Source organism: Pristis pectinata, chromosome 2 (assembly GCF_009764475.1).
Source record: "Pristis pectinata isolate sPriPec2 chromosome 2, sPriPec2.1.pri, whole genome shotgun sequence".
Taxonomy (NCBI): domain Eukaryota; kingdom Metazoa; phylum Chordata; class Chondrichthyes; order Rhinopristiformes; family Pristidae; genus Pristis; species Pristis pectinata.
This window is the reverse complement of record NC_067406.1, coordinates 87,455,074-87,474,859: the sequence shown is the minus strand read 5'-3', so window position 1 is coordinate 87,474,859 and position 19,786 is coordinate 87,455,074. Positions and strand designations below refer to the sequence as shown.

The window sequence follows — 19,786 nt, the reverse complement described above, 5'->3', positions numbered from 1 at the left end:
TTTGCAGAAGAAAAAAATAGGCATCCATGGTGTTTGTGGGCCATTGATAGAAGCAGAATTGTAATCCACCACAAACTTTTAACTATTTGATCTGAATATTTCTCTCACTACTGTTATTGAGGCACCAACCCAGGTTCAATAAGGAGTGCAGAAGGGCCTGATGGGAGCAGCACTGATAGTGTCTAAATTTGAGATACAATCCTGAAATTGTAGTATAGGTCCATGTATGTGCTAAACAGCAAAGGCTACAGAACCAGACGATGTCCCAATTCTAGTTGAAGACCAGCACTCCACAGCTAGCTATACCTCTGATCAAACTGTTCCAGTACACTTGCAGCATGTAGAAAAATTGCCCAAATATGACTCATCATAAAAAGCAGAATAAATCCATTCGGGTAACTTACCACCCTATCAGTCCACTCTTTATCATTAGCAAAGTGATGGAAGGTGCTGTTTACAGTGTTATCAAGTGTCACTTATTCACTAATAACCTGCCCACTGATGCTTGGTTTGGGTTTTGCAAGTTTACTTGTCTCCAGAACCAAATTATCTCAAGAGAAAATTAAAGATGGGTAGTAAATGCTGGCCTTGCCAGTGATTCCTTCATTTTGTAATTGGCGGGGAGGTGGGGGAGAACTCCCCTTGAAATCAACTTGTATACTTCCTGAACCTTGAGCATGTGAATGGGAAAAATACTTTCCCTTTGAAAGTAAGGGGAGGAAATGATGACCTTAGCACCACCAGAGGGTATTTTATCATTCCAAATATCAGGTTTTGTAGAAGTACTCACTGGCAGTGATTCCAGTCCTAGATTAGTTGCTGTTTCAGCGTTGACTACAGCTAGCAGCTTTTGTGATAGTGGTGTGCTCGTTTTCTTAAGGGTTGTCATCAAAAAATCTCGGACTGAATTTGTAACAAACATTGACAGAATTCTTGAACAGTACCTCATCTGTAAAATGTGATTACTCAGACTCGTGACATAAAATTCATATTTAATGTAGAACATTTTTTACCTCTATATCCTGTCTGACATCTTTCAACAGTTTGGGGTAAAGAAGGAAATATTCCAAATACAGAGTCTTGAGGACTGCTGGAATATATTTTCTGTTTCACGCACATTTTTTCCAAAATTTTATTGGCTAATTTAATTGAATTATTCACAGGATTTCAGCTGAGGTTGACAAATTGCTAACACACACAGTTCAGATCTGAAGAAGAGTGAACAGGATATGGTGTTTTTTTTTCATATTTCACCGAAAGAACCCTTAAGAATAGAAAGTTAGTCCCCCCAAACAAGGATGTTTAAATTGTTCACTGGATTTCAGATTATTCAAATGATACATATAAGGTTTGGTTCACTGCTAAGTCTAAAAGGTGCTTGTTTTCATACCTTGCAGGACTATCACCAAAGGTTTATGTAGCATACCTTGAGTTGGGCAATCTAGGTGCCTTTCTTTAGTATTTTGACTTAAACAAATATCTGTTTATTGCAGTGCATGTCAGCATCATTTCCTTTCTACACTTCATATTTTCATACATTTTCAGAATTTTTATGACATTAGAAGCAGGTCATTTGGCTTATCAGGTCTATGCCAGTTCTCAGAAATCCTATGAATCCCATTCCCTCACTTAGTTCCCTATTCTCTTTTCACATGCCCATCAACTCCACCCTGATTCTTTTGCTACCCACCTAGACTAGGAGTAATTTGCAGTAACCAGTTAACCCACCAGCCTGCACCTACTGCTTTGAGATGTGGGAGGAAACCAGAACATTTGGGGGGGGGGGGGGTGGGAATTAACACAGTCACTGGGAGGATGTTCAAACAGCATTGGAGGTCAGGATCAAACCCAGGTCATTGGAGCAGTAAGGCTGCACACACTGCCTGCTGTGCCTCTGTGCTGCCCAATATGTTTATCAGATCAAATTGTATACCATTCTGACTTGGAAATGTATTGCTGTTCCTTCATTCCTGTCTCAAAATCCTGTAATTTCCCTACCTACCACCATTGTGGGAATGCATCATCTTTGAACTGGGGAAGTTACAGCATCTTTGAACTCCAGTGCTAAACTTCTTGAGCAGTTTGGGAGCTGAGCTCAATTGGCAAATCAACAGTGAATTGCTGACTACAAGTTTGAGACTTGCACATTTATAAGGATGTCCTGAAATGTTGCCAGTTATGTGGGGGGGAAACTAACCAACATTGCAGTTTAAAATTCAGGCTGTTCAGTTTTCTTTAACCAGAGTAGGAGGTGTAAGTCCGCTCCTTTCTTCACTTTCATTCACAGATGTGTTGCATGTTATTTGCCAGTCTTGTTTTCTATGCAGCCTATTTCAGTTATCTACTATATCTACATCCTCTTTACATGAATGCTAAAATGTGATCCATCAATTTTGTTTTGAATATTAAAGTCCTGAGTTTAAATTTCATCCTGACTGTGACCCCAATCTTACTAAACTGTTGACCATTGAATTTTCTCAGCTCCTATGTTCAAGGTTCTCTCTCCTCAAATGGAACTGTCCTCTCCTTGAAATCATCATTATCAACCTCTTTTGTTGAAACTTTGAACTTCCATCCCTCTAAGCCATTGTTTCATCACCAACCTCTTCTCCCAACTCCTAAAGATATAGTTTATGCTCTGTATTTGAATCCCTCCAAACAGTACTAAAGCACTTTGACCAGGATAATGATGATTTATCTCCTGTTCAATCTTTCTTTAGTCTTTGACATGATTGACTGCAGCATCCTCTAATCCTCACTAGCATTGTCCAGCTAGGTTTGATTGTACCCATCTTATCTGCCTAGCTGTATCCAGGGAATCGCCAGTAATAGCTTGTCTTCCTCTGCCCTGAACATTGATCTCGCGTGTCGCTCAGGGCCCTAAGGTTAGCTGACTCCTGTTTCCTTGATCACAGCCAGCATCATTCAGAATTGTAGTTAGATTCTACCTTCATGGTTATACTTTCAGTTGCTAAGCCCTATGCTCTATATTTCCCTCCAAGTCTCTTCTCCACATCTTCCCTTGACTCTTTCCTCCACTTTAGGACTGTATAGAACATATTTCTATGACCATTCCCAAATTATCTCCATATTTGGAATGACATCAATTTTTGTTTGATGATGTTCCTGTGAAGTAAACTGAAAGCACACCTTTCTACCAAGTCTCCTAACCCCTCTCAATTCTCAAACTTTTTTTTTCCCCCAAAACAATACCAGATCAACAGAAATTCCCTCCATTTAAATATTGGAAAGATGAAAGCCCAGTCACCATCAGAAATTCCACTCTTTTTCTGTCCCTGGCGACTGTCTGAAACTTGGCCTGATAGTCAGCAACCTTTGTTGTCACACTTTATTTTGCTCCGTCACATTGGCTATGAGGGGTTCTGCCCAAAATGTGTATGCTACCAACTAAACATTGCAGTAGTTTATTTTTTAGGAAAATACATGGAATTATAGAAAATTCAAGTTGAAAATATTGCCAACCTTAAAGTGATCAAATGCCAAATCAGATGGATTTTTTCTGAGTATTTTGTTTGTAGGTCTGGTGCCTAATTTAATTTCTTTCTGGCAGGTACATTCTTCTGTGTGTAAATTATTTCTTTTATGGGGAAACAGTTGCTGATTACTTTGGTGGTCTAGTGCGAAAGGAAGTGCCACTTCAATTCCTAGCCCGTTATCATCGCTTCATCTCTTTTGCTATGTACCTGGCAGGTGAGTAAATGTTCAGCAGGTATTCATGAATGCATTTTAGATCTTTCATTTACTTTAGTTATAATTACAAGCAACATTATTGGATTTGGTTCTTGTGAAGATATCCTTTGGTGGACCACTTCCTACAGTTGTAACAGATTGTTTACCTTGAATTCTTCAAATGCTTGCAAATATCCATCACCACTCAGAATACTTAAAACGACACAGAAGGAGATTCTTGGGTCTACGTTGGTTTCAGTCTCACTATTCCCCTCCCCTAAAATCCCTACATCCCTGCAACTTTATTTTTGCTCTCACGTGCCCATCAATGGCCCTTTTATTCTTATTTTCCAAGAACCCACACTAAGGGGTAATCAGCAGTGGATAGTTGACAAACTAGTACATCTTTGGAATGTGCACTCTAGGCTATGCAAGAATGCAACATTGTTTAGCAATTTTTGTTGGCATATTTCATTTACATCGATTGCGCTACATCAAAACTGGCCTATAATAAATTGGAGTGCTGAAATTTACAAGTCAGTTGCAAATGCGAAGAGAAAAGGCAAAAATTTTGGTATTATTTTGTTAAAAACCAATTTACTGATGCATCATTCTTCTGTGAACAATGCTGCTTTTCCTTCTAATTCAGTATTTTATTGAGAGAGTTCATTGCAATACAATAGAACTTCCATGATTTAGCTGATATTTATGTTAACGGCAGAAAGAGATCTAGGACAGGGAAAAGAAAGTTCAAAGGGCTTTTGGTCTTTTGAAAATAGTTATTGAGGTACAAAAAGAAGCCATGTCTGCCATTGTTCTGTGTCAGATCTTTCTTACAGCAGTGAAGAACTAATATCATTTACCCCAGAATAAATCCATGTATTTCTCAGACAAGTATTTATATACCTGGCTTTTAAAGAATGCAGTGCTGTCAACCGTGCCCCATAAACAAGTACACAAATGTGGCTTAAAAATCTCAATATACCTCCCCTGAAATGGTATATATTAAAAGGACAGAATGTTCTTCCATTCCCAGTTAAGGTGTTACAAATGTGCATTATTATTTTTAGAGAAATGGAAGATGAGCCCTTTTGTTATTTGATCACCTTAGAAGGTGAAAACTGTATTTAAAAACATGAACTACTTGGATAACACACTATTGTTTGTTTTTATTACTGTTTTGATATTTTAAAGAAAATTATAGGGTTGTATTTTTGGGATGTACACTGCTCCAATTCTAAGTTGCTTTCCTGGTTTGTTAAACTTTTTGCAGAATACATACATAGTTTAAATATGGGAATCTGAAACAAGCTTATTGATTTTATTGCTTGTAGTCTTATGCAGGAAGTAAAAGTTCTTCCTAAAAGTAGTAGGTTATATTAGCATATACAATCTGGAATAGGCAGTTAGCATTTACTTTGATTTAATATCTCCTGCTTCTTCCTGGACTGGTTTGATCATTTGTTCAATCTTGAGTGAAATCAATTAACTGAAATTAAAGTTCATCTGTCCAGGTTTTTAACATGTATGCATGCACATCTGATTATCAAGTAGTGTATTTTTGTTCACTATTTATTTTTAGCATTTTGAAATGTAATGTGATAATGAAACTATAAAAGTAGACTTTTCATCTGTATTGAACGGCATGTGATTTCTGATTGGAATTTCAATACATTACTAAAAACTTGAATTAAAGTTTGCATTAACCTATCTATGGAACTCAAATGGTACGCTGAGTTAATTTGTGATTTCACATAATGCAGCAAATGTTTAAAAGTCTAAGACACAATACAGCATGTACATTTTCCAGAAGGCAGATAATAAAGGGAATGATTTCGAATAAACATTGTAGATTCATAAGATCATTAAAATGACAGAAATGATAACTAATGGATTTCATTCCTTCTGAAGGTCAACCCTTTTTAGTTTATTTGGGAGACCTTTGTGCTTATCTGTGTTTATTATTACTCTTGGGTATGTGATTGGATTTTACAAAAAATTTTAAAGGATTTTATTTTAAAATGAGTATTCAAAATACTTTTTCATTTTTAAAAAAAATATTGTTTGAATACCATGTTGCAAGGCAGAGTTGCAGTTTAAATGGAAGGTAACTTTTGTCCTTAATTCTGAAACACAAACATATTCCTGAACTCCTGTTATGAATTCAGCACTCAAATTCATCATATAATCTTCCAGGGCAATCTGTTGATCTCGCGCAGTTTAATGTTTTCTCCATTTCCATTTTTTTTAATCTATATTGTGGTCATTAGAAAGTTAAATAAGTTGTACATCTGCCAGTATTTGTTTGAAACTCTTGCAATGGACATCTGGGCAGTTGAAATTACTATATGAAAGTTTTTATTTTGTTCCTCTACCCTTCCTCCTTCATGGTAAAGAAAGCAGCAAGCCTCTGATGAGCATTTTCACATGAAGGTACAGCTGACATTGTGATATGCCATGTAAAGAATTACAGGCATGAATTCCTGTACTGAGGCTTAAATTTACAAATTCACTTTTTTGGTCACATTTTGTATGATGGATTAACATTGAGTTGCATTGCTGGAACATTAATTTGTGTTTCAGTTGCTCCAAATGGTGAAGGAATAATACATTTTGACCCTAGACTTTCCAGGGGAAGTGAGGAGAGAACTTTCCCTTTCTAATTTTGATCAGAAATGAACAAAAAATCTTTCTTTCCTCTAAATATTCAGAAGTGTGTGAAATGGTAGGCTGCTGTTAGTCAGCATATATTATGCTGCAGCATGTTCTACGAGGTATATTATGTGGTTAAATTCAGCTGTCCTATCATTGTATGGCAATCACTTATAATAATGACTAATGAAGTTCTGGAATTTTACAAGCATGCAGCAAGGTTGCATGAGCCGGAACATTAGAATGGCTTTCACCATAAACTCATTTGTATTTTGTGTTAAGAAGTCTAATACACTTCCTGCTGTCACTTTTCAGGCTTCTGCATGTTTGTACTGAGTTTAGTGAAGAAACATTACCGACTGCAGTTTTACATGGTGTGTATCTTATTTCCTTTGTAGTTATTAATGTATGTGGAAGGACATTCCATATGTCTACCAGCTTTACAAACATTTCTTGCAGTGAATGGTGGACCAAATTTAGATTTAGTGGGTGTGGTGGCAAATTGGTTAAGTTGTGGGATAACCGATTCTGAAACCTCGACAAATAAATGAGAGAGATGTTCAAATTTCTCAGCAACCACTGAATTAAATTCAATCATGTAAATATCTGGAATTAAAGGATTGTGTCAGTAATAGTGTCAATGAAACTGCCAGAAGGTCTGAAAAGTCGATGTGGTTCACCAGTGCTTTTAAGGGCAGGGAAGCTGCCATCTTTGCCTGGTCTGGCTTGTACGACTTCAGGTCCATGGCAATGTAGTTGACTTTTATTTCTCCTTTTGGGTGGGGGAATTAAAAACTAGCAATATAGTGAGTTTGGGGGCCCTTGGGGATAGTCTGACATTGCCAATAATGTTCACATCCTGCATTTTTAAAATAAACCTGGCAATGTTCCATGAAAGAAGACTGATTTGGTTTAAGATTACCATAGAGAGGTTTCTTTATACCAAACTAAGAATTCCCTAGTTCTCAACAGATGAAGGCTTACTGCATAAACATATTGATAGTTCTCACAAAAGTGAGGTACCCTACCATTTTCCAAATAATAAGTGTGATTGGACTTGTAAACAGTTTTAAGAGGAGCAGCTGCCTGGGCACCTGCACAACAATTTTGCATAACTGGACACTTCCCTTATTTTGTATCTAGATGTGTTGCAGACTAATTGACCAAAATTACCCAACATTTCTGTTACATTACAAAAACAGAAATGCTGGAAAAATTCTGCAGGTTAGGCAGCATCTGTGGAAAGAATTGATGTTTTGGGTTGAAGACCCTTTGTCAGAACTGAGAAAGAGAAAAGTTAATCCAGGTAGCAGAGAATGTGGGGGAGGGCAGTGGGTGGACCAAAGGAAGTTTCTGTGATGGGGTGAAATGACATGGCCATTAAATATTAAGCTCTTTTATCTGTGAAATTTGTTGCTAATATTGTAAAGTCTAAGTAATGTTGTTTTGTCTGGCTGACTTGGATGTGCGTAGCAGGCCACAATGTATAAATGAAAGGGGGAAAAAAAGGAATAGAGAAATGGCAGGCAAAATTGGGCAGTCCTGATACAAAGAGAAAGAAAACAATTTATCTAAACTTCGAGAGTTCAATATTGCACTCTGCAACATGCTTGGATGAAAGATGAGGTGTTGTTCCTTGAGGTTGCATAGGGCCTCATTGTAACAGTGCAGAAAGCCATAGATGGAGAGGTCAGAGTGGAATGGGGAATTAAAGTGGTGGGCAACCAGTTACATTATTGTAGGGCTACCAGCAATGGCAGAAGACCCAAAGTCTTGGGCCTTTTTTCATCTAGTTATTCTATTACATGCATTGTAGTGTGACTGGTTGAGAGGTTGATCCATCTGGCACTAAATATTTTTTAAAAAAAGTTACACTGTAGTGCTTTTATCTTTTAATTGTACCATTATTTCCAATAGTTCAGATGTGTAAATCATGTTTGTGAGGTTTGTTGCTTCTCTATTATAGTTTTTCAATTTGTAGTAATCCAACATTTTGTATTTTAATATTTTTGCATTTATTGATTACAATGAGCTTAGAGAGGTTGCTTCATGCAGGAATAAAGTAAATAGGTCAGAAGATAAGATCAGAAATGTCAGAGCAGAAAATAATAATTTTGTTATTTGCATATTTTCCCCTTATCTTTTAGAATCCATTTTTCTGAAGTTCTTTTAATAATGTAATTGAATTGGCTTTGGAATGCATTTGTGTCATGTATTTCTCTGCACATCCAGACAAGTGTTCCAGCTTTCTCTTCTAATGCTTATTTATAAGCCTTTGTTACTCTTCCCTCAATTATATGGAGGTGTAAGCCCAGATTTTCCTATGTGTGTGAGGTGGGGGTGACACTGTTCCATGTTCCCCATTCCTCTGAAATTGCTGCCTTGAGATTTAGAAGGCTGATCTTGTTGTTTCAGACTGTGCCAGAACTGAGTGGCTGCTGGACCTCAACAAAGTAAAGGGGTGACCTCGGCAATTTGGAACAAGGTCTCACCTCAAAACTCCTCGGGAAACCTTTTTCCCTTCATCAGCTTTGTGTGGTGTTCAGAGTCTTATAAAAACTGTTAATTACATTAATTTCATTTTAAAACATAAATACAAGTCCTAAACCTTTTAAATTATGCATTTTGTTTAATGCTTAGTTATTTAAAAAATACATATTCTTCCCCACACTCCTGCAATCAAATCCCCAATCAAATGAATGGACATGCAGATATACTCAGCACAAGTGCTGATGAATCTCTTCAAGTTCCTGCTTTGCTAGAGAATCCAGTTGTAGGGCTGAGCTGGGAAACTATCAATGGAACTTGGTCAGTAAATTTGGGACCTCCGTTTGTATGGGAGTCTTAGAACTTATTGGCATTTTCATTGAGAAATGCCAACACTTCTGTTTAGAATTGCAATCAAATCTTGGCATGTAAAGAAGCATTAGAAAAGAAAAGCCAGACCTGTCAGTCATGATTTTCTTTGCCAAACTTAAAATTTTACACACTACCAATGAAGTCCCCTACTTTCTGCTTCAGTGAAAATAGTCCTAATTCTACAAGACTCTCGATAGTACTGCACTTGACACTTCCATTCACTACATTGATTCTACGTAATACTTTTTTTCATAGTTGTCAAATTGTTGCCACTCTCAATTGTTCATTATTACTCTTGGATTTATGCACTATGGCCTGCTTGTAACACATCTAAACTTGTGTTTAGAAATAAAATTATCTGTAATGCTAAGTCCCACTGCTCCTTCACTGAGAATTTTATTTTTCAAGACAAGCATCCTCAAGTAAACTGTCATTGAATTTTACGGTTGATGACAAACATTAAAAAAAATCACTAACAGAAATGGATGAGCTGAATTTTACGGTCGATGACAAACATTAAAAAAAATCACTAACAGAAACGGATGAGCTGATCTATTGAATATGTCCCCTTCGTGCATATTGCAATTACAAACATCAGTAGTTATTTAATTATTTGGCTAAAATAAGTGGGAGGATGGTGTGAAGGATGGGATAGCACCCAGAAAGTTACCTTCTGGCTGTTAAGTATATCACCTATACTTGTACAAATACACATACTCTTTGTCTACAGTGATATGTGTCAGCCAGAAACCTATCCAACTCCTTTTTTGAATATTGTCTGTACTTACAACGTAGGCTGGCAGTTTGGTAACAACACCCGGAACTTCTGTAAAACAAAAAAACCTTCTGACATCTGTTAGTTTGTGCTTACAAATATCTTGCTTGGGATCCTTTGTTTTTTTTCTAATTTCTCTAAATTTATGTCTCAGTCTAGTGCCTTCCCTTGAGTATTTTCCTGTAGCTTAATCATCTTGCATAAAGTTTTTGTTTTCCAAAGAATCAGTGGACCCAGCTTTTTAAGTTGTGAAAACTAAAGCCTTAACTCAGATATTTTCGTAGGGACCCTTATCTAACCACCATGAATGTTCTTGTACCAAAACTGGATACACCTTTTGAGATGAAACCTGCAAATGTCCCTGTACATGGATGGACTATTTTCTTCGTTTCAGTTCATCTGCATAATGCATTGAAGTACTATAACGATTTAGTGGACTTCAATCAAAACATCCTTTATTTACATGAAGGTTAAATTAATATTCATGTTTTAAAGTGAATATTTAAATACAGAGGAAAACACCATGAAGTGCAAATAGATACCTCTTCCAAAGGCCAGCAGAGGCATTCCTTAAGACAAAGGGAATGTAGGAAAAATATTGAAATGGAGTCTCTCTTTTTTGTTGTTGCCTTTCTTGTAGAAAAGTAACTTTTAGTCCTTCACAGGCAGTAAGGATAGTAAGCTAAAGAGATCTATGTTTTGGGTTTAAAAGCATTTTTCGAGACTGGAATTTAGGCAGCTGAAGAGGTATTCATGCATCATGGAGTAAAGGTTGTTGCACACGGTTGTTGCAGGATCCAATGAATGGGGAATTCTTAGGGGTGTATTTGTAGCACTGGAGAAAGATGGGTAGAAGTAACACTGATTTTAAATTGGAGCACAAGTATATCAAATCTGAAATATTGAAGGACCAGATGCTTGTGGGTCAGTGAAAAGATTGGGATAGGGATGATTGCAGCTAGGAAATTAAGAGCAGAATTTTGGATGAGCCCTAATTTGTAGAAGATGGTGAATGGACAAAGGAATACAGTATATGAAGGTGGCTGTGGAGGAAGATGGGATCATTGGTAAAAGTTAAACTTCTATGACAGAATGGGGAATCAGATGATGGGATGGCTTTGGTCTTAAACTTTAGATGGGTATAAGTCTAATTCCATTTTGTTTTTCTTAAAATATACCATTTTTCTTTAATCTGTATCTGAGTATCTCATACTTGTTCACTCCCCTTTTAGCAGCTTTTTTTTTTAGCAGTTGCTTGTATTAAATAGAAAATGCGGGAAACAGTGTCAGAAAGCATATATGGAAAGAGAAATACAATTAATGTTTTAGATTGGTGATCTTTCATCAGGAAGAACTTGTGCATTTTTCCATTTTCTGTACCCTCATTATTGCAAATTTTGGTGATGATCTCTGCTTATTTTCAAATCACTCTCCCTTATGAAAACTGAAAGGGCACATCACTGGGTTTGCAGAGTAAGAAACAATAAAGTTATTTATCTCTCATAAAATTATGAACTAAAATGTTGCTGGATTATGTGGTAAATTTTGACCAGGATTTTGTTACCTTCCATGTGAATCAGGCTAATCAATCCACTGGGAAAATGAAGTATAATCACTAAACTGAAATCTGATTGATTAAGGGTACATTTTACAAAACAAGTAATTGTGGTCTGATTATACTTAACAGTTTGGCTGGACTCATGTAACACTACTAATCATTGTTACTCAGTCTCATCTGGTGATCCAAAATTTATTTGAAGGCATGATCTGGTAAGTGCATTGTGTTCATTGTACTCTTTTTTTTGTTTTTCTGAAGAAATTGTGCAATTTTTTTTAAAAAAAGGACTGTGGTTTCTGTTTTTAATACCTTTCTTCCCCACCCCCACCCCATAATTCATTGAATTCACACCATCCTATGGCAGGTAAGGTCGTCTTCTTTTATTTTGTCATTTCCACATACTTCATCAAACAGTTGATTGGTTTTGGAAGTGTAGTTTTAGCAATGTAATCATGGCTATCTGGAAAATGGACTTTTCTCTCTTGTGTCCTAGAATTGTGCAACCTTTTTTTTGGTTGATTAAGTACAAATTGTGGAGATTTCATGTTGCTTTGCATTCAATGAATGAATCAATTTTCTTATTTATTTTCAGGTTTATTGTACCAATTTCAATTGTAATTTGCAATGATATAATGGCATACCTATTTGGTTTCTTCTTTGGGAGAACTCCATTAATTAAGGTAAATTATCTGTTGGAAAACTATCCTATTCAATCTGATAATTTTATGAATATGCTGTCACGAACCAGCAACAAAAGAAACACACTGAGCATGATTCAGTGTTAAAAACTATTTTATTAATCACTACTTATGATAATACGTAAAATAAAAGTAAAAATGTTAGTATGTTAGAATTCAAAAATGTTAAACCTCGAACGTTAACCCCAAAACTAAACTCGTCGTGTGTGTGTGTGGCAAAGTCCAAAACTCCCAGTTCCGGAATGGTTCTTAAAGTTCAGTTCCGCAAGCCATAAGGTGAAACATGAGCAAGGGCTTCTTCAACAACCACCGTTGTCTGAAGATAAGACGTAGACGTAGAGAAACATAGGGAGAGTAAATACGAAATCCAAATGTTCCATGATGGAACCCAAACGACACTCCAGCGTTTACTCAGTAGTGACTTCCTCACCCCGAAAAGCATCCGAATCGTGGTCATCCACACACAAATACCTGTTTCCTTCTACAGGTCAGCAACAAAGTGAACTCCACCAGATTACTTCCAACTTCCATACATGGATTTCAGTAGCAAACACAGTTATTGTTTCTCATCCATCGATAGAGAAAACAAGCAGGCTGGTGTCTCTCTCCCTTCTCTCTCTCTCCCTCCTCCTTTCTTCTAATTTTTTCAACAACATCATTACGTCCTTTATCTTCTATTGACGTAATCACGTCCCACACACACATACACACACACTCTCTAAAAGGGACTTTCACTGAGTCCGTAACAATGCTTAATTGCATTCTAGACTGAAGTAAAAGCGAACATTATTTATGCAAGTCTGTATTGTTTCAACTGCTTGATAGGTGCAATCTTGGGTAGAGGATAATGGGGATAACTCCAGAATTGGCTCCAAAACAGCATAGAAGTACTGATATATTTCCAAGTTAGGATGGTATGTGATTTGGAGGGGAATTTGCAGGTGATGAGCTTCCCTTGTGCCTGCTGTTCTTGTCATCAGTGGTGAGGCTGCTAGTTTGGAAAGTGTGTTATCGCAGGAGCCTAGATGAATAATTGCTATGCATTTTGTAAATTGTACATGCTACAACTTGGTGTGATGGTGTTGTAGTGAATGTTTAGGTGGTAGTTGTGAGGTTAAATACATAGGCTGTCTTGTCCTGGATGGAGTCAAGCTTCTTGTGTTGTTGGAACTTCACTCATCCGGGCAAGTAGAGTGCATTCGCTCGCATTCCTGACTTTTGCCTTATAAAAATCAGAAAAGCTTTGAAGTGTTGGGAGGTGTCACTCATGACAGACTCTAACCTACTCATACAATAAAACTAATAATCCTCTATTCCATGGTTCAGAAATCCAAGTATTTAGCTTACCGATGTCCCGCCCCCTTCCCTGCACTCCCTTTTAAACTCATCTGGTTCACTGGAGAATTTATTGCGCTACAATGTAATGTCTTGATTAAAACAAAAGATGAAAGTGTTGGTAGACTAGGAGTAAATCCAGTTGTACGGAAAATCTGCTAGCTGGGCACCAGCAAAATCCCAATGGTGCCGGGTTATCAAAGTTTTACTATAATTATGTGGGACGTGCAGTTAAATTTCTGTACAATGGTTAACCCCCAGAATGTTGCTGATGGTAATGTCATTGAATGTCAAATGTAGTTACCGTAATCCTTGGGACTTTGGTAGTGCCAGACTAGTGATTTTCCAGACTATTGGATGCAACTCCTGTTAATACCCATACAATTTTATTTCACTTTTTTCTCATGTTACACAGTAGTATAATAAACTTCCCAGTGAACCATATTGAGTTTAAAGGGAGCTGGAATAAACGCTCCGACTGCAAACCTACTCAAGCCCCTGACCCCTGGTGTTCTGGACTCCAATTCCAGCTCTCGTCTTGCTTCCCGCTCTCACTCTGGACTCCTGGCTCACATTCTGGACTAATGAGTGAGCCAGGTGCCAGGCTTCCTGGATGCCAGATTATCAGAGTTTTGCTGTAGTTAGACTCTGTCTTGTTGGAAATGGAAATATCTAACACTGACACAAATGCTACTTGGTACTGATCAGCTCATGCCTAAGTGTTGTGGAGGTTTTGCTGCTTGCAGCCTGGCTGCTTCACTTATCGAGCAGTTGTGAGTGGAACTGAATATTGTGCAATCATCGGCAAATATTGGCACTTTTGATCTTGTGGAAAGAAAGGTCATTGATGAAGCAGCTGAACGTGGGCCTGGGATATTGCCTTGAGGACATTGTGGTATTGTTCTGGGGCTGGGATGATTGACCAACAAGCACAATCACTTCCCTTTTTTGGCACACTGTTGCACGGAACTAGGCCTTTCAGCCCACCATGTCTATGCCATCCATCAGTACCTATCTATACTAATCTCACTTACCCACATTTGGTCTGTAGCCTTCTTTGCCTTGGCAGTTTATGTACTTGTCTGGGTGCTAATTCAATGTTGTGAGAGTAGCTGCCTCCACCACCACCTCAGGCAGCAAGTTTCAGACTCCGACCACTCTGAGATATCTCCCCCTCAGATCCCCTCTAAACTTCCCATCTCTTGCATATACCTCTGCCCTCTTGTTTTACACAACAACCCCCCCCCCCACCAAGAGAAAAGCATTCTTATTATCTACTGTGTCTATCACTCTCTTATAAATTTTTATACCTCTCTTGGGTCCCCCTTCAGCCTCTCTGCTCCAGCCTATACAATCACTCTTTATAACTGAAATGCTCCAATCCAGGCAGCATCTTGGTGAATCTCCTCTGCACCCTCTCCAGTGCAATCATGCCCTTCCCATAGCATGGCATCCGGAACTGTGCACAATATTTCCATGTGTGGCCTAACAGATGTTTTATAATATGACATTCTGGCTCTTGTATTCCATAACTGATGAAGGCAAGCATCCTATATGCCTTCACCAGCCTATCTACTATGCTGCCATTTTCAGGGATCTATGGGACTTGTACTCAAGGTCCCTCTCTCTGCTTATAGCACTCCCTCAGGCACTATTATTTACTGTGTATGTCCTACTCTTATCTGACCTTTCAAAATGCATCATTTCACACTTGTCAGGATTAAATTCCTTCTGCCATTGTTCTACCCAATTTCCTAGCTGATCAATATCATGCTGTAGCCTGATAATCCTCCTCGCTATCTACAACATTCTTTTGTCATCTGCGGACTTAATTGTGCCTTCCAAATCAAAGTCTTTAGTGTTATATTGCAAACATCAAGGGTTGCAGCACCGATCCTTGTGGTACACCAATGGTCACAGACTTTGTATCAGAAAAGCAATCTTTCACCATCACCTTCTGCCTCCTGTTATCAAGCCAATTTTGGATCCAATTTGGCATCTTGCCTTGGAACAACCTTTTCTGCAACATATGACTCCAATCATTGGAGTATTTTCCTCTGCCCATTGATAGTTGTAACTGGACTGAAACACTTTTGCAAGAGGCACAGCTGGTTCTGGAGTGCAGGCCTTCAGTATTACAGCTGGGAAGCTGTTTGGCTCCATAGCCTTTGCTGTATCCTCTGCCGTCAGTCATATCTTGATCCATTTCTTGACATGGTTGAATACTGGTTGCTGTATTAGGGAGAGGGCAATCTCAGGAGAAAGTGGAAATTAACAATGCACTTCTGGCTGAATATGGCTGCAAGTGTTTCAGCCTCGACTTTGACACTCGTATTTAACTCTGCCATTATTGAGGATGGGGATGTTCTTGGAATCACCTGCTCTTAGTTGTTTAGTTTCTAGCATCATTCATAATTAGATTTGACAGGACAGCAGATCTTTTATCTCATTCTTTAGTTGTGAGATTGTTTAGCTCTTTCTGTTCCATGCATGTTTTGCTGATTAGCAAGGATATAATCCTATGTTACAGTTTAGCTGGGTTGGCACTTCATTTTTATGTATGATTATAATGGTAAATTGAGTGATGTACTGAACCTTGAGGAAACAGATTGGAGGGTGTTCTTGGTGTGAAAATGGGACTTCATCTCCACAGGGACTGTATAGTGGTCAGTTCTACCAAAGCTATTATGAACAGGTAAATCTCTAAAAAGGTATATTAAGGACGTTCATGTATTTATTCATTGTGTTCACATGCCACCTGCCACAAACGGTCCTCCAGGTATTGGTTAACTCTTGGTGGTGGTTCTACCTTGCCATTTCTGATGATGAACCTTGAGGTGAATGTGAAATAAAGCCAAATGACATACATCCAGCTGTATGTCACTCAGTTTGCTTGGGTTACATTGAGCAATCAAAGCAGTTTGCACAGCAGACACATCAGTATCTGCTTTATGTCGGACAGTTTTTAAATCTGCTGGGGGTATGCTATCATACGAGTAGTTGTAAGTCATCTCCTGTAATTGCAAGATACGCTTAATGAGCAGGTCTAAGACTGCTGGACCTGAAAAACTATACTTAATATTGTAATGTTATTGTAAGGTTTACTTTTTTAAAATTCTACTATATTGTTACCCTCTGCTTATAAGGCACTGCAATGGATGATGTTTTGGGGGGTTACAGAATCTTTTCAGTGAACCCTAAGCCATGTAGACCATGAACATTCTAAGTTTGATTCCTCTTTGGTGCTGAATTGGCTGATTTTTGGCTATGGTTGTAGTAGGTTTGTAATATTTCTCTCCTTGAAACAGAAACACGGGTGAATTGGACATGTGGTCAAATACCTTTTGATATTCTTTGCCAAGTTGATGTGTGAATAATGGGCATGGGAGGTACCAAACTGCGTTGGTGGTACCAAAAGTTGACTGTTTCAGGGGCACCATAATTTCACTAGTCTTTTGAGAGTTTTCTTAAGATCAATTTTTTAAAAAAAACTATAAGCTTTTCATATTAGTTCTATGATTTGATATTGAATGAATCTGACATCTCTTTTGAGGGGAATTTGGGAATTTGAAGCCTCCATTCACAATGACAGATTCCTCAAAATGATGGCAATTGTACATTGGTAGACTGCACAACTTGGGACTCATAGGAGATTATTAAAGTTTTGTGCATTATTATTAAAATTTTCATTTGTGCCTGATGGATATTAATAAACCAGGAGAACAAGGCATGGTAAACAAGAATTGCTTGGGTAGACTGAGCAGAAGTCAAATTGACATTCTGTAATGTAGCCACTTTGTGGTCATTTTAAATGAAGTCCTGTATTTGTAGTAGGTGGTATAATATATTTAATTTATACTGCTTTACAGTTATCTCCAAAGAAGACCTGGGAGGGTTTCATTGGTGGTTTCTTTGCAACAGTTGTGTTTGGATTTCTGGTAGGTTGAATGTTTTAAAATTTATAGCCGGTAGAAGTGGTTCACTTTATTCTTCTGTCAGCTTGGTCTACCCATAACTACTAACTTGTTCCCTTCCAATATTTAAAAATGTTTTATTAATTGATATTTGAAGTACCACCATTCTATCATATGCTTAATAACTGATTGGGAAGATCATAGAATTGTATTTGAGAATCTCCATGTTGTCAACTTTTGGAAACACCTGGTTCACTGCAAAGTACTTTGTCATGAGTAAAAGCCCAGCAAGGGTATTCCAGTGCACCTCCTGGCAGCTTTGCACAGCCATTTTAGCTGAGGCTTGGTCATCAAATGTCAGCCTATGCTTTCCACTGAGCAGTGGTGTGGATCTGTGAACTGTTGTTCAAAATCAGTAGCTGATGAATCCCCATTCGTTCCTTGGTTTTATCTGAATTGAACTATAATTCAAATATATAGGAGCATAATACAGCTGATCATTATCATTCCTGCATTAGATTGGAGGAATATGTGACCCTTCAGCCACCTTCAGAACTCAGCAATTTTCTTATAAGTTGTACTTCCCAATAAATGATCGTTCTTCAGCTAGGCAGCCAAATCTGGTTTCTCCATTCAGTTTTAACAGTACAGTGTGTATTGATTTTTATTTTGTCTGTGCATCGCTTTGGGCAAATATGGCTGGTGTTTCTGCAAGCAAAAGAAGATCAGAGATTTGCTGATTTGACATGATTTATTGCTTACCAACTCGCTTTATCAGACAACAACTTCTATGCTATAATATTTTAACCCCTACAGTAATTTTGGGCTTTTTAGTTTTGGTGTGGTTTTCATAATCGAAAATGGTTCTTCGTTTTTGTTTCCCTCTGTACCTGAATGTCTTTTAACTTTGAGAGTTTCTGTACATCCACCACAGATTATTTTGGAGATAATTTCATTTCACAAATTGAATTTTTGACAATTCTAAAGAGGAGCCTTTTAAAAAAAAATCTTTTAATAATGCATATAACATTTGAATATAGACAGATTTGTTATAACGCAGTGTTGTGCACATTTTAAGTTCCCATTTTATCATTTTTCTAGTTTGCCTATGCATTGTCGAACTACAACTACTTTGTATGTCCAGTGGATTACAGCAGTGAAACCAATAGCTTCATTATTGACTGTGAGCCTTCGCTCCTGTTCCACCTGCAGGAATACACACTTCCATCTTTACTGCAATCTATTCTTGGATGGGTAAGTTGTATTGTTTAAGAAAAGCACAACTTTTTTCCCAAGCAACAAATTAAATTTATTTGGTGCTTTTCATAAAAATTGCAGACTGCTTTGTATTGAGATGTAAATATAGTACTTTTAAAAGAACTGAAGGCAAGAAACATTGGACATTCAAACTGACATGAGTAAAGCAGGGTGTACGTGCGAAAATGTGGCGTAAGCAATTGGCTACAGATCATGTAGATAAACAGCCAATGAGTATTAAGCAAAAAGCCAAGATTAGACTGCCACTAAATTTATCCTGTCCAAGCATTTAGAAGTTTGATGGAATGAGGGCCAGAAGCATGTAGTAGAGACAGGAACTGAATAGGATAATTTTGTTCTACTGAGTAAGAAGAAATTTTGACTTGATCAAGATTCGATGTTGAAAAGCCTGTTTAATTTGAAATTTAATGACTAAGTTAATATTGCTTTTTTTTATAACTTCATATTTTGAGTAAAAATATTTTTTCCAAAATATGCCAGCATTTCAAGGCTAGAAACAAATGTACTATAATATGTATAACTTAAATAATCTAGCACAATCAAACCTGAATCACACTGCTTGGTTACTTTAAATCTGAGGCTGACAATTTCACATTTTATTTTCCTAATTGTTCTTGTTTTATTCCACACAGAAAACGGTGCAGTTATTCCCATTCCAGATACACAGTATTGCTCTTTCCACATTTGCATCCTTAATTGGGCCTTTTGGAGGCTTTTTTGCCAGTGGATTTAAGAGAGCTTTCAAAATTAAAGTAAGTATCAGAATTAGGTTAGTAATTTACTTGTAGCTCAGGAATAATGCACATTTTATAATTAATAATTTGAGGAACATAAGTGAAGTATCAGCTGCTCTATTATTTATGTGTACGTGACACTACAGATCATTGCTTTGAAGATTACAGTAGCTTAGGTATTTGTGACTATTTAGAGAAGCTATCTGCAAAGTGTTATTGAGAGGTACGATATCTCATTCATCAGTTCTTCATAAAGCCCTGTGCTGTGTAGATATTTTATCTTGTCAGCAGTG

General features: G+C 37.4%; 1 protein-coding gene across 2 annotated transcripts in view; it reads left to right on the top strand.

The window, feature by feature from the left end:
- Nucleotides 1-19,786, top strand: part of cds1 (CDP-diacylglycerol synthase (phosphatidate cytidylyltransferase) 1) — a 72,340-nt gene that overhangs the window by 38,629 nt on the left and 13,925 nt on the right. For both annotated transcript variants that reach the window (XM_052010258.1, XM_052010260.1), the window contains 7 exons: nt 3,572-3,711; nt 6,658-6,716; nt 11,664-11,746; nt 12,127-12,214; nt 17,437-17,505; nt 18,583-18,735; nt 19,392-19,511. In XM_052010258.1, the coding sequence (XP_051866218.1) occupies nt 3,572-3,711; nt 6,658-6,716; nt 11,664-11,746; nt 12,127-12,214; nt 17,437-17,505; nt 18,583-18,735; nt 19,392-19,511 (712 nt within the window). The remainder of the gene's footprint in view (nt 1-3,571; nt 3,712-6,657; nt 6,717-11,663; nt 11,747-12,126; nt 12,215-17,436; nt 17,506-18,582; nt 18,736-19,391; nt 19,512-19,786) is intronic.